Source organism: Mycteria americana, chromosome Z (assembly GCF_035582795.1).
Source record: "Mycteria americana isolate JAX WOST 10 ecotype Jacksonville Zoo and Gardens chromosome Z, USCA_MyAme_1.0, whole genome shotgun sequence".
In the NCBI taxonomy this organism is placed as follows: domain Eukaryota; kingdom Metazoa; phylum Chordata; class Aves; order Ciconiiformes; family Ciconiidae; genus Mycteria; species Mycteria americana.
Genome location: NC_134396.1, coordinates 73,646,408 through 73,662,059, shown reverse-complemented (window position 1 = coordinate 73,662,059; position 15,652 = coordinate 73,646,408). Strand labels below are relative to the sequence as shown.

At 38.6% G+C, this 15,652-nt stretch overlaps 1 protein-coding gene across 2 annotated transcripts in view; it reads left to right on the top strand.

Moving 5' to 3' along the window:
• EDIL3 (EGF like repeats and discoidin domains 3) overlaps positions 1–15,652 on the top strand; it is a 262,102-nt gene that overhangs the window by 192,127 nt on the left and 54,323 nt on the right. For both annotated transcript variants that reach the window (XM_075527316.1, XM_075527315.1), the window contains 2 exons: positions 11,598–11,753; positions 12,846–12,990. In XM_075527316.1, the coding sequence (XP_075383431.1) occupies positions 11,598–11,753; positions 12,846–12,990 (301 nt within the window). The remainder of the gene's footprint in view (positions 1–11,597; positions 11,754–12,845; positions 12,991–15,652) is intronic.

Below are 15,652 nucleotides of genomic sequence, written 5' to 3'. Positions count from 1 at the left end.
GTAGAGACTCTTAATAAAAATGGGACCTGTGATGGAAAGGGATCTACCCCAGCAGATTCAGGGTAAAATTTTTCCCAAGACCCTATGTAATTTAGAATTTTAAGGTCAAGTAAGTACAGTTAGAGCCACAAAAATATAGTTTTTATAAGAACTTGTTCCCACAGCAGAAGTCAGAGTGCTTAATTGGTGTCTCCCACACCACCTGTGGTTCCAATCCCACCTCTCGCGCTCAGCTTTACATTTTTGGAGCTTGCAGTCCCTAATACTGGCATAGTTAATTATGTGTCTGTGAATCTCACAAACCTAATCATAACTACTGTGACACACACAAAAATGTACTTATAATAAAGACTTTCTAAGTTCCATCATTCTTATCCCCAAGTAGGAATCAATAAAGTGTTAGGGTTTTTTCTCCAAAAAAGGCAAGGAAAAAAATTAGCACCTTCCACATCAAGAACTTCCAAAGAGCAAGTATACACCAGGTGACAGCTATTTGCTAATAAAATTATAAAACCCAAAATACACAGAGGTCTTGCAGAACATTCATTCAAACATCTGTTAGTAAGAGCTCTAAGCAAACTACCATCTGTCAAACCATCCATTTTGTCAAAGTTCATTTCCTCATTCATGAGTACTGTTGTATCAGCTTCCAAAAATACCTGTCATCATAGATTAAATATTTAATATTACTTAATATAGCTCTCAGCTTAGTATAATGTGGCCAAGTGAACCTTATGAAATACAACCTGAGAATCATCATGTAAGGTGACTAAAACCATATATAGGAAGACTTAATCTCCTAAGTTAAATGCTGAAAAAACTATTAAAGCTCTGCATTTTTGTCAATACTCCAAAATTTGACTTAATATCATAGGCGGATTTCCTTGGGGGATATTGATGAATGGCAGTAAGTACCTTGAAGCCCTTGGCAGGGGAGAACAGAAACTAATAACAAAAGTGCAGTTGAATTCTCTCAAAACTATCCCACGCAGGACCTTTGAACTGCAGGAATTAGAAGAGATCTTCAGCTAGTCAAAGTCTGCCATAAGTTCACTGACTTCAGTGAACTCAATACCAATGTCTGCTAGCTGCAGATCTCCCTCAAGATCTGTACATTTAGCTTACAGACTAAAAATATAATTTATGTACTCAAAACAGACAAGAAAACAAAAGGATTGGGAGCCTATTTCTTAGTGTAATCATCCAGATACTCCCTTGTGTCCCATATCTTGGTATCTATTTGATATCATCTTATATCTCCTAGTTTCATTCTTTATACACAGAAACACCCACGCATAGGCATATTCAAACAACTTTTGATTGAGGTTTTGGATACACAAAAGCAGTCAGTTCAGAGTTAGCATCCCCATGGCAACTGAAACTTGATGCTATTATGAATACTATCCATAACATGCTCTGTCAGCCTGCGTGCCAGCTTTCCTTAATTACTCCATGTAATATGGCTGAACGACTGAAGTAACAGTACTTTTAAGTGCATTGTTTCAGGCATCTGTAACACCATCTATTTTGACTTAATGTTTTTTTCACATTTACCATCCTGATATTAAAAGTAATCCAGCCAGCAAGTGGTGACACACTGAAATGAGCTAATGTGTGTCGCCTGGTTTCTCGCGTCAGTAATAAGTTGCACGTGGAGATGCCCCAGCACCTATGTGGTGGCTTGCCAGCTGTAATGGAGTGATGTGTGGGCATCATAGTCCTCCTGTGGGGAGGACAGCATCTCAATCTGTACGATGACACCATGCTGACATGTGATAGTCAAACAAGTCATATTTTATGTTGTAAACACTCACTTTCAAAACCAGCAAAGCAAACGATCCTCACTTAGTGTTCCTCTTCTTCTAGGCTTGACTTCTAGAAAAAAACCTGTTTCAAGTTACTTCATTACACCTAAGGTTCAGGAAGCAAAGTTCATTAAAAAGTAAAATTACATGCCAATATATTAATATTTTTTTGTATGTGGTACAGAGGCATGCGTATACACTTAATTCTGTGTTGACGGCCCCAGAGCAGTACATATATGCTGAGTTCGTATGTGTGTAGGTGGGTGACAGAAGTGCAGAGCAATCTGCAGGGTAAAAATAGAGGCAAAGCCTTGGTACAGCTCTAGCTGTGGAGAAGCAAGCACGCGGTCCCTGGCTGCACCACTGTGTTTCTCTGTGATTTTACAGCTGGTGGAGAAAAGTTACCGTTTTATGTAGGCTGTTGGAAGTACGGGAACTCACCAGCACCACGATACTACAGCAGAAAACAAGGGCTAAAGTAAACTTGTACTCCTGGACCTCCCCTGGAAATGATGGCACGTGTCATCTCAAAGGCCTTCTAATTTCAGTGGAACATCAGTTCTGTGGACTGAATAGGAGTGAATTTTACTCTTGCAGTCTTACAACCTTCTTATTCCATGAGTGGTTAAGATAGAGACATTGTTCACGTCTTGAGTCTTTCAATGAGAGTTTTCAGATTTTGAGGGTTTTTTCTTTGTCTGTCACAAAACCAAGCAACATTTAACGTTTTTAATCTAATCTATTGCCTGCCAACTTTTGTAGAAGAAAAAAATATTTTGAGGAAAAATGCAGAGATAATTAAAATGATTGGAAAGTCTCACTGAATGGTAACTTTTTGAGTTTATATATCAACTTTTTTGTCTATTGATTCCTAATTTCAAGAGATAATGAAATCTATATTATGAGTGTGTTTGTTGTGATTCAACCAATATTCATCCAATTTCTTAAGATTCAGGAGGGATTAATCATTTGAGCCAATTTTTCATTTTCTGTAACAGCATCTCTGGGTGGAGGAATCATTTGAGTGGCATAGTCTTTTCAGTAGTCACAAAGCACACAAAGCTGTGTGCTTACTAATCTACCTCTTTACTCCACTTGTGTCCATCTAAAACCTTGGCCTCTCTCCCTACACAACCAGTCCATTAGCAACTAACAGATTATTGTCAAAGATGACAATATGTGGGAAGGATTGCTTTCACGTACTCCTATTTTCCCATTTGTCTTTCTCACACAAATTTTGTCATGACATGAACACAGTCTAACAGTTGCCCTAATTATGAGCAGCATTACTAGATCACTCAGAAATCCTAGTTACAGCTGGAACTTCAATATGTTTTTGGTCCTCTGTAAACAGACAACTAAAAAGACTCTGCACTAACTAGACAAGGTATTTGCGGATATATGAGAAGAGCAAAAGGATGGTATGGTCAGCATGATGGGCAGCACACAGCCAGCTGTGGCTGCCAGGCTCACGGGAAAAGAAAGTTTTAAGCAGGCACACAATGGTTAGGATTGTCTTGGCCAAGGAAGAAAGGGGGTAAAGATGTGTATTTTATGATCAGTGTTATGAAAACTGAAATACTGCTTTGTGAGTTATTTAGCAACCGAAACCAGCATTTCATTACTGGCTGAGGAAGGGTAGCTAAAGTGCGATAGCATGTGAAGTGATTGCTCATGAGGAGTCTGCAAGCACAGATCTACTGTGTCACTTGTTCTTCATGGACTCCTTGCAAAAAATGCAGACCTCGTTTGAACAGTGGGATTTGCAGCATCTCCCAAGGCTGATGTACAGGATTACACAGGAAAGGAAGTCTGCCCATTGCACAGCCCATGACAATCGTGTCCTGTGGAACCACTCTTCAGGTAGACTCTTCGCCTTCCTTTACAGTAGTAATCATATAATTTCTGTAGATAAGCTACATAAAAAGAAAGACAAGGTAGTGAACTATGGGTGAGAAGTACTCTCTGCACAGGTTGTTTGTGCACCATTTGATAGCACTATTATCACATACTGGGTTTATTCTGGTGGAGGAACTAAGCAGCTTTAGTTTCCCAGTGTGTTAAAATAAGCTGGGAATATGTAATGATCACAAAACCCCAGCAGGGATCTCACAGTGCCAGGGAAGTTTTTGCTTTAGCTCCCATCTTTCAATGGATGGGTTTAATTCCAGGTTCAGCTTTAATATTCAAAACTAATGAAGATAATTTCTTTATCCGGGCAACAGACTTGTCATTTTCTAGCACATTTCCTTTTTACTTAACATATCTTGGTCTAGGAAGTTACATATGACCTAGACAAAGCCCACTGAAGTCAGAATGGGAATTCTTCCCAGTTGTCGTTGTCGGGCTTCAGGGCAGGTCATATTTGTTATCAGAGTTTTTACTAGAGTGTATCTACCAAAGTGCCTTAAAAATGATGCAGGAAAGGATGCAATAGAAAGTACCTCTGATATTTGCCATAGGCACATTAAGAATTTTCCCTGAGTATATTTTCATGGTGATTTTAATATTGTACCTTTTGAATTTACTTCTTTTCCCTAAAGAAGAGGCTTTTCATGTAGGATTAAAAGAAAAGTGCATGTTTGTTTCTGTGACCTGAGTCTATCATCCTACCTTCTAGCCTCTACGAGCTATTGATCAAAGTTATTTACAAGTGGAAATACATATAGATATTTTCTCTGACTTTTTTATTTACACATTCTTTGACTGGTACTTTAAGAAGTGTTCTAGACATTTTGGGGAAGTTCTTTCTGGGAGGCATTAGCATGCCAAAGACAGGAAGAGTATTCACAAGTTCAGGGTATATGAAGGAATTAATAATAGCAGTAAATGACCTTAGTGTTTCTCAGCTAACCTGAAATTGCAGGTAGTTAATACCCATTTAATCAATACTTTGTAAATGAGATGAAATTTTACAGGGCTACAAACCTCTGAACGAGATTGATTATGGGCCTCTTCTTGAGGTGACAGTCTAAACATGCCAGTATTTGAATAATTCATATCATCCAGTTAATGGCATTCATAGCAACTACTTTTGGGACTAAAATAATGACTTCATAATAAGAAGAAACAGACCAAGCAAGTTTTTAGTCTATCTAATTATGTAAATTCTCTGAGGCATAAAGTGAAAGTTCTCAACAAAAGCCAAATGAAGTGAGTGCTTTTTGGTACTATTCACAACATGCTCCTCCCTATTAGCATTACATTGGCCAAACAATCCCCGTATTTATGTTTTCCATACAAGTAGGGTTTAACCTATATTTTGATCTTGTCATGGAAAGGCAAATTAAATTAGTGGGCCAATTTGCGGCTCTGATTCAGCATGCCTAACTTGAAGCATATAAATAGTCTAATTGAAGATACCAAAGGTGATGAGTTGCTTTTAGATGGTTGGCTGAGGCTAACCTGTAAGTGAGTACAGGGAAGACCTGAGAGCTGTTTGTTGTTACCATAAGATATAATAGTCTGGCGAGGCACTCTAGAAACAACGGTATCAGGAGGATGAGTTTGCAGAGGATTTAACAGCAAAGTTGTGAAGAGACTTTGCTGGATCTGCATCCATGTAAGCAAAACAAAAAGGGTTTGGGATCAGAAGTAACTGAGTATTTAATTGGTTTGTCTGCAAGGTACAATCCCACAATCACATTAGGAATTATTATTTGTAAAGTGACCTGTAGCAAATGACTGCGTTAGTTCTCCTAGACTATCACAATTATACAATAAAACATGTTGGCTTTTCTCCATGTAATAAACCCCCTTCCAGAATGGCAGCAACAGCTGGAGTGCTACGGCGGATAAATCACTGCGTTACCTAATCTGGATGCTAGTTAAAACACATATCACCACTACTAAGCTGACTGCATTAATGCCCTCAACTAAATCTGGAGAAGCTCTGCTGACAGAGCTGATTAGGAGAGTAACAAAAAGCCACAGACAGGCAAGATATATGAGCACCTTGGCTCCAGGTGCCAGCAATGCTTTGCAACAGGGAAGATAATAGTAACTGACCTGCTCCAACCTTCCTGCACCTCATCACATGCCGGTCCTGCTCTGCAGCCCCTTGCTCTTGACGTGACATCAGGGTGAAACAGCAATGTTCAGTCGTGTTCAGGGCTTCTAGTGCTTGAAGGTGGAAAAGGACCATGGGAGGGAGCTTTCAGGCTCACTAAATTTCCCAGTATTGAGAGAATCATGTCAGGTTACTCCTTTCCTGAGTTTATTACAAACAATTCCGTTGGCAAATGTCCCTGTTTTTCATCAGAAAATGTTTCTGTGGGTACTTTCTATTTAGCTTTATCAGAATTATGACTTTTAAAAAAAAGACAAAAAACTTAAATTTCAATCCTTCAAAAACTGATGAAATCAGTAGGGAAAGGTTGCTGTAATAAATCTTTGAATGCCAGTATAACCTTGATCCCTTATTCAACCCTGGTTTTGTATGAGTAATAGTGAGTATTAGTAAAAACGTATATACTTTGTGCTAGAAAAGATGGAGAATTATTTATAGCAATGCTATTGTATCTCATAACTGAAATACCATAGTTCCCCATAAACTGCATTTCTATTTATGAACAAAGGCTCATGTAAAACTACATTTACAGTCTCAAAGACCCGACATTTCATGAAGGCTTTAATCTGAGCATTTCTTGGAAGCTTGCTCTTAAGGTATACCTTCTCTGTATGAAACGTTAGTGGTTGTTATTGCTAATAGTGCAATAACAAATGAGGGGAATGTGGTTATGTATTCTGGCCAGGAGCATCACATATGGTGTCTTCCTAAAGTCACTACATCTTCTCATCACTCTTCTCCTCTCCTGCATGTAATAATGTAGATGAGACATATGCAACTGATTTTTTAAATCTTTTTTTGTCAAGTACATAGCTTCTGCACACTGAATATACTAATATTTGATCACAAATTGAAGAGGAATAGGAACTTCTTCCACTGGTGCTGTCCCTAATCTCTGCTGTTCTGCTACATTGACATAGTATGACTGAATTTAGTCTTTTTTCTACAATTATGAGGTTTGTTAAGCATGCTGGGAAGTTATTTTTGGTCTTTGTTTTGTGGAGCCCTTTGGCCTGTTTATGGAAAACAAGCATGAAACAGTTCCCTCCTGTGTTATGGTCCAACATTTACTCACACCTAAAAGTGAAGCTGCACACACACCATGCAGATTTGCAGGACTGGTTCTGAATTGCCTTTGAAAATGATGCACTGTACAATCTACAGGAACTCATAAAATTACCTTGTTTATATTGCCACTTTCTCTTGTGAGAATACTCTTTTTCATTTGTTTTATTTCCTTTCTGATATGGATTTTTTCAAGTTCCAGTAAAATCTTGACTGGCTACATCTTCATCAGTGTAGACGACGGAATGATTTAGCATCCTAAAACAGATTTGTGTGAGTCATTGCAGTCAAAAACATTAGTACACCAGTGAAAATTGTTTAACAGATAATTACTCCTACAGAATCACTGCTGAGAGCAGGAAACATGGCACGCTGGTTACTTTTTCCCCTTCTGTTGAAAGAGGCCATGACTTGATAACCTGCTGTGATGATAAAAGTGGTCTAATCATGGAGTCAGGATGATTGTGGTGGTTGAATGGGACAAGGTTAAAAGAAATTTCAAGGACTGCCAGGAACTTTTTAAACTGATAGAGTCGGTTTTATTCCCCAGCTCTTGGGCATACACCGCACTCGAGGGAGTATGCCTCAAGTGATTCTCTTTTTACTTAGTTTTGGCTATATGACATAATATAGAAGGCACCAAGCGACCAGCAGTACATGAATTCAGCCTTCAGCAGTGTATACAGCACTGACTCTGAGGTATTGTATCTTGTCCCTCGGCACCGTCCATTAACTTGAATGCCATGCCTATGCTCTAGCTAAGCTTTTAGCAATATCAGCGCAGTGACTTTGCATCATCCACCAAATATTGTGTAGACATAATCTGTTTCTTGTAGCATCAGATTTAAAAGAATTGACATCAGACTGCTGGCTTTCTTTTACATGCAGTTTTACTTGAGCGATTCAGTGCTCATCATTTATTCTATCCCCAGAAAACTTCCTCACTGAAATGCAAAACCTGTTTGAGGCAGATTCCGATACCTGTAAGTGTTACACAGCACCTTACCCAAGCTTCATTAAATGCTTCATGCCATGAGGATGTAGGGCAACAGACATCCTCGGATCTGCTTGTGAACGTGGCAGCCAAATCCCTGACCTATGTTGGGTGAATTAGGTCCCATGGAAGTTGCTGGGCCCAGGAGCCCCCTCTGAGCTGGGGCTGAACACAGCCCCATGGACAGGGGCCAAGTGTCAAGTCTGAATTGGTTACCCTCAAAACAGCCTTAAATTTAAGTAAGTAGGGCTGGTAGAACTGATCAGTCTCCTTTTTTTTTGCTGTAAGTAGTTTCCTCAAATTTCTATGCAAGTATCTTCTTCTTACAAGGTCTTTACCATGCATTAATACTTAAATTACTGGGGTAAATCCCTCAAAATACTATTGATCTTCTATCATCCTTGATTTTTTCCAGTTAATCTAGGTAATGATAAGGGGTCCTTTATAACTGAATAGGCTATTACCTTTTTTTAAAAAGATGTGTTAAACTCTTGATCTTATCCTGGTGACTTTCACCTCTTTGTTTTAAAACACAGTCACCCATGTAATTAGAATATATAACATTCTGTCCTAGGTCTGAATCCACAAAGCAGAGCTTCCTAAGCTGTTTTTCTTCACAATTGCTTCGGAAAAATACCTTTGAAAATGCTTTTAGTGCTAAAAGAGCTAGTTCACATTTCACGTGGGGAGCTTTGCTTCCTACTGAAGTACATTAAGTAAGAAAGATTTCAGCACCTGCTTTGTTATAGTCACTGCACAGTTGTAGTATTTTGAGTTTTGCTAAGCTCTGAATTTAAAAATTTAAAACACATAAAAGAACCCAGACACAAAGGGCCAATTAATTCCTGGTGTATCCATATGCACTGAAAGGATCTACCGCAGGCGTGACGTTAGCCCCATGGGGATTTTGTATGTAAGAAAGCTGCAGGGATTTGAAAGCGGTTTTCTTCCCCTTTCATTGGGATTTTCCTGCAAACATTGATAGAATATGTAGACCTAATTGCAAAACATAGTATCCTGTTTTTATTTCCTGTGTTACATCAAGCTCAGTACCGCCTAAAGCCAAAGCTCAGTTTGTGACTCAGAGTATGGGTACTGATCAAGAAAGCCTCTAAAAGAAAAGATCCTGTCTGTTAAAACAGAGAAGTAAGTAACATTGTATAGCTCATACGTACAGATACCCAGATAACGGTATAGAGCAGGCTGTTATATAGCAGAAAAAAGGCAAGCTTTTTACCTCCTGAGACTCAAAGAACACAGGTTAAACAGTATGTCTATTAAATGAGTATTTAAAAATTAAATTATTTTCGTTTCATTTTTATGATTATCTGACCAAATCTTCCCTTCATTCGGTAGGACTGTTCTTTATTTTCAAGTTTGAGTTTCAACCATAGTATTAAGCTCTTTGGCAGATTACTTTTGGGTGAATTTTTTGTCATTGTTTTGCTTCTTGAAGTGCAGTGGTTGATTTGTTGTGCATTAGCGATGGAGGCTTGGGCATGGAAAGGCACCAGTGTGGGAATATAACATCCAGTGGTTAAAGCCATGTTTTCATTAGAAACTACTCTTTCTGAGTAAACAGGGAAGAAAACTCCCACATAAATTCTTGTCCAAAAAACCTCCTCAAGATTATTATCTGGAAAAAGAAAAATTGGGAATGAAGCTGAAAGAATATTAGGTATATGCATAACTGGATCAAAGAAAATTTATTTGGTGTTGCATTGTATCTTCCTTTTCCCAAACAGTGAAATGTGAAATACTACTAGTCAGTATATGCAAAAGGCATATAATCAATGGCTGGTTTATGTTTGACTGTGCTTTCTGATTTGTTTTTGGAGATGGTGTTCACTTAATGGTTAACAGTTTTGTAAATATATGAAAAATTGTTTTACTTGCCTGTTTATTAATATTTTTAAATTCCATATAGAGAGTGAAATCTGCATAAGAGTCTTCCAGAAACCTTTATGTCTTAACTGGTTACTATTCTATGTTAATTACATTTTTAAATGTAGTTGGGCAGCTGGTAGTAGTCTCTGGAGCTGTCCTCTTACAAGTATAATGTGCCTTTTTTCTGTCCTGGGAAACCTGGAATGGGGGAAAAGAAGGTTTCCCAAGACTGTAAAAAAGGCCTGAATGTCTTCCAATTTATACCTGTCTAAATTCCTGGTGCGAGTCCATTCTACCCATTGCAATTGCAAATGTTCCTGAGTTTTCCTGGTTTATGTGAGAAAGATCCTGTAAGGAATCTGATCTTTTATAGGCAGCTTCTCCTCTCTCAATGGGTCTAAACCTCTAAAATATCCATTGTTATTCTAAAGGTGTATGGGTGTTTATTACTTTCTTATAGGGAGAACTATGGTAAAACTACACTGAAATTTTCCTTTGCCTCAAAAAGAAAAATATCAGAAGCCCAACTATTTCAGATAAGTAGCAGAGAAATAGCGAGACTCCCCCAAGAAAACAGCAGTAAAATTGTCTTTCTCCACTTCCCCATTGTGTAGACAGTAAGATACTGAAGCAGTGAAGTTTGATCATCTTACATCCTTAATAGAGGCTAGATTACATTACCAAGTGAGAGAAAATCTTGAGACTGCACTGTAAAGAATAAAGGGATTAAAGTACTTGGACAGCAGATACCTGATCTGTCTTTGACTCCCCGTGCTCCTGTACTAGGGCTGCTATCCCAAATAGTAGGGAGTGCACCAAGTCAGCTCCACTAACTGGGGAGCAGAGATCAAGATTCATTTGGAGGTTGCAAGTGCTAATGTGGTTTAATGTATTATTTACATTGTCCCAGTTGTTTACTCTCTAGTATTTCAATTCGCCTCCTTTTATCACACATCTGCCTGCACCTTCATGCAATTCTCACGGTATGACAGCTCTTCGTTAAGCTTCATTTGGTGCAAAAGTTACAGACTTCAGCTGCCTACCAGCGAGAGGGTGGGACTGCAATTGCTACAGAATATTGTTGAGCTCTCCGTACATCTTCATTTTGTACTTAAAGGTGTTGAGGTCAACTCAGACAGGTACACAGGGAATGTTCATATCCATTGGTAGCCATCGATATTTTGCTATTGACTCTTTCGGAATTAGCATTTCAACCATGATCTTTAGATATGTGAATTTTCAGTGAGAATCAAGGAAAGGTCTATTTGTCTGCTTTACAGAACATCTATGTATTTTTACTTTCACAAAGAAATTTGACCTGAAGTTAACTGAGGCTCTTTTGTATGGGATTGCAAATCGGCTTCTAATAGAACAGAAGACTGAGCCTTTGGTAAATTATAACACTGTTGCATTTCCTTTTTAGGAAGGAAATATGTAGCAGTAATCCTATATGCCAGTAATATGCTATATGCCAGTAATACACCAGTAAAATACACCATCCTGTATATCAATAATATATATATATGTACACATACACATGAAGACATAAGCATAGTACAGGCTTTTAGTTCAATTTTTTTTCATTTATTTATGTGCATATGTACATGAAGTGAGTGAAAGATAAAAGGAATTAATGCAAGTGTAAAGGTAGTAATTTAAATGCTATAGCTACGTTTGTTCCTTTCTGTCATAAAAAAAAAAGAAAGGAATCAAAGGTACCTAGAATCAGAATTGTGTCCCTCAGATGGTTAGTGATAACATGGTACTGTTATTTCAGATAAACCTGCAGAAGAAGATGCGAGTCACTGGAGTTATAACTCAAGGTGCCAAGAGGATTGGAAGTCCAGAATATGTAAAATCTTACAAAATTGCATACAGTAATGATGGGAAGTCATGGACAATGTACAAAGTAAAAGGCACAAATGAAGATATGGTAAGATTAAGTCATCTGTATATGAATACATCTTATGGTTTAGCTGCCTTCAGAAGTATGAGGTATCTCTAGTAGATAAGCATAATTGCCTGACAGTGTGATACAGGTTGCCGTGTTATTTTTCTCTGAAAAAAAACCCATCAATAAATTTGTACTTTCTGTCTGCTAAGAATTTCTTATACTTTAATTGATGGGTATATAAATACTATGTCCCAGGGCTAGAATAATCCTGTTTATTACACTTAACTGATTTTCATTTTAATTAGTTTACCAGTAATTACTCATTACTCTGTTTTCAATTTAGTTTTATTACAGTGGCAGATTAGTGTTAACCCTTAAAAGCATAGAGCCCATTCATCAATGCTAATCTCTGTACTGCACAAACAGTATCATCCAGTGGGAAGTAAGTGTTTACAGTTTATAGTTACCACTTATTTTTTATGGAGTTGTGCATATAAAGTAGCAAAAATCCCTTTACTCTGTAAGTTAAGATACAACTAAGGCACTTTGCAGCATTAGACATAGTTTGTCTATTAGGAAATTAAAATGCTGTGTGAAGAGGTATATAATGAGGGAAGAAAACAAAGTAGAAGTATAGCTGGTTAGAGTGAGGAGTGAACAGAAGAATGCTTATAGGTTTAATTCAGCTTCCCCTGTGATCAATGGGAGGGTTACAGTGCACTTCAGTGGGAGTTGGATCAGGTTCTTGAAGTAGAGGGAAAAAAATAAATGTCAATCAGCATAAATAATTGCAGGCTAAATTGAATTGGGACTATTTAATACTCTAATTAGAGAAGAAGACATAATTTCATTGCATTAGTAGCTTCAGTTTCTAGGAGTGACAAGATAGAGGTCCTGATTCAGCGCAGGTGGCAAACGCATGCTGATGCAAGCCAATGGCAGTATGTTTTGCTTAAAAACGTGTGTGTTGGGCACTAGAAATGATAAAACAGCCTCTGTTTGGGAAAAACTTGCAGAGAAATGTGCAGGAAAGGTCAGAAGAACACCACAGATATTTCTGAGACATGCAAATCAACTGAACCTCCTCTAATCCTCCTGGTACATTTTTACGAAAATGTCATTTTATCACAGGTGTTTCGTGGAAACGTGGACAACAACACCCCGTACGCTAACTCCTTCACCCCTCCAATTAAGTCGCAGTACGTACGGCTGTATCCTCAGGTGTGCAGAAGACACTGCACATTGAGAATGGAACTTCTTGGCTGTGAACTGTCAGGTGGGTTTTCTGCAATCGCCACGTCTCAGAAGTCAACCATCAAGCAGCACGTTTTTGTGCCGAGGTCTAAACCACACGCAGTATATTCCTGGTGAATTGCAGCTGGCAGGGCTGAGTTTATCCAGACAGTTACTTATCTCTTTTTATGTAAATTTATAAGCAGCAACACTTACCTAAACGATGTAAGTGACAATAGTTGCTTGCAGTAGGGCAGTAATAGTAGTAGGGTAATGTGGTAGCAACCTAATAACACTTTGTAAATCCGTCTGTGCACATTGGCCTCCAATTACGTGCGACCTAGAAAAGGTCATTTATAGCAGCTTTAATAAGCATCAACAGCTATCAGGACCTGTTATGTTACATAGCAAGCAGACCATGAGACAGCGAGTCTCTAACTCGCAGTTACGCTCAGCACAGCCTAAACTAAGCACTGGAAATGGTTTCTGAGAGCCGAAGCTGTTTGTGCAGTGCTGTCCAGCAGAGTCATGGCAGAAGCAGGCATCAAAGCTGATTTGAGTAATTTCTCCTGGCTGCTGGGCGGCCACGCCGATGTGCTGTGTGACATCCTCAGAGGGACAAGGGTGCTTCAGCTGCCGTCAAGGACCGCTCAAAGTGCAGGAAGATATGTTTGCTGGACTGCTTTAGTCAAGATTTCAGTTTAGATTTGGTTTGTGGATTTCTAGCAGAAGCAGGGATTGCGTCTTGTAGCAAAAAGTAAATGAACAAGTAGAGCCAATATAAACCCTCTTAAGGTTTGTAGTAGCAGAAGTTATAGCTCACAAATGTAAAGCCTGACCTCTAGCCACTCTCTGCAAGAACCATGTTCCCTTACAAATTCAGTAAAGCATGTAAATTTTTTATCTTTTTCAAGAGATCAACCTTTTACTGGTGGGAGCGCTCCACTGAATTCATTTAAGAATGATTTTTATGTGGCTGCCTGCTTACTGTACAAACAACAGTCATCCAGTTCACGAATGATATATCAAAACAGCTGGAGTTAAATAATTCCCAGTCCTCTAGTGGCATCAAAACCAGATTCAGAAATGAAAAGTTAATGCATTAATCTCACTGTAGCCCTTTTCCAATATAGATAGGTTTGAGAGTAAATAGAAAATTCTGTCTAGCTGCTTTAGTCTATTAGATTTTTTTTTTTATGTCTTCCATTTCTGGAACCACAATTTAGAGTAAGTCCTTGCCAGAATGACCAGGAATTGTTTTGCTCAAAGAACTGTGAAAGCTACTGAAGTAAATTCATTTCAGTGGTCTCCTAACAGTTTCAAGGTCATCACTTCTTAGAACTGCAGGCAGCCAAGGCTCAGCAGAACAATTTCAATCTTACTGAAAGAAGAATATAATTATGCATAACGACAGACTAATTCACTCTAATTCCAGGTGGTCTGTCTTAGGCAGAAAACACTTTCAGAGGTCTGGCTTCTCACTACTGAAGGGAAAGAAACTGTCTTGCAGCACCAGATCATCATAAAAACTAATTCCTGCTTAGGACAAACTTCAGCAAAATGTTCAATATAATCCGCTCTAGGCTTATAAATAGCTTTACTTACCAGGACCCATGGTCAGATCTTATTGAAAACCATGATCAATGTTTGTGGAGTTGGCCATCAATAAATTAGGCATTAATTTTCACAGCCTTGTGTTCCTGCCTTACTTGTGTTTTGCACATCTCTGTGTTGTAAATTCCCTTCCCTTCGTAGAGTATTGATGAGGGGGGAGACACAGATCACAGCTACTGTTTATGACAATGCCTTTATTCATGAAGCCTTTATTAATAGTAGCATCAAGCTGTTGTTTTTAAAAACAGATAACTTCGCGCAACGCAGTCACTTACTCATGCAATTCACTCACACACTCAAACATCTGCAGGCTCTACCTTCTTGCACGCGGTCCACATCATACATTGTTGTTGCTCACGTATGTGGGTGGCTGTGTACCTATTCAGCAAATTCTTGGTGTTCTGATTTTGTCAGTTCTTGCAGAGGGATGCTGGTCCCCAGAACTTAACCATGCTTGTGAGACTTACAGCATCTTCTTAGCACGTAATTTTCCTTTGTGGCATGTTGTTTTCTCGTAACTGTTTCGGTATCCTAACAGTACCTATAGGTACCATTCACACAAACTCACACACAAGGGGACTTCGTAACATCTGCATTTAATACTAGATTCCCCTCCCCTTGTTCGTCTTCAGCACTATCTAATCTGGAAAGGAATTTTATTTTCATTAATAGGAAGAAAATTTTTTAAATCTCTTGGTTTTCAGAAAAGAAAAATATCACAGTATAGTCAAAACAAAATCACGTTTGCCCTCAGATTTGACCTGTGCTGCTTTTGGCAATAGGGCATGAATCCTGGCCCAAGGCAAGACGCATGTGGACCTTTGCATGCAGATCCATTTGTGGTTTTGCCTCCACTGCATTGGATATTTAATATTTCCTTTGAGAGTTTGAGCTTTCTTGAAAGAAGAGGTAGATGAGGGGCATGATACAGGACACAGACTGAATAGTAAAATATTGTGCCCTCAGAGAGTCAACAGAGAATAACCTTCGTGTGGATTTTTTTTGGTTTTCAGATGCTAATCCACACTCATCCTCATTTCACTGCTCCTGTTTCATTGAGCTAGACCAAATAAAAAGTAACTGCAAACTTA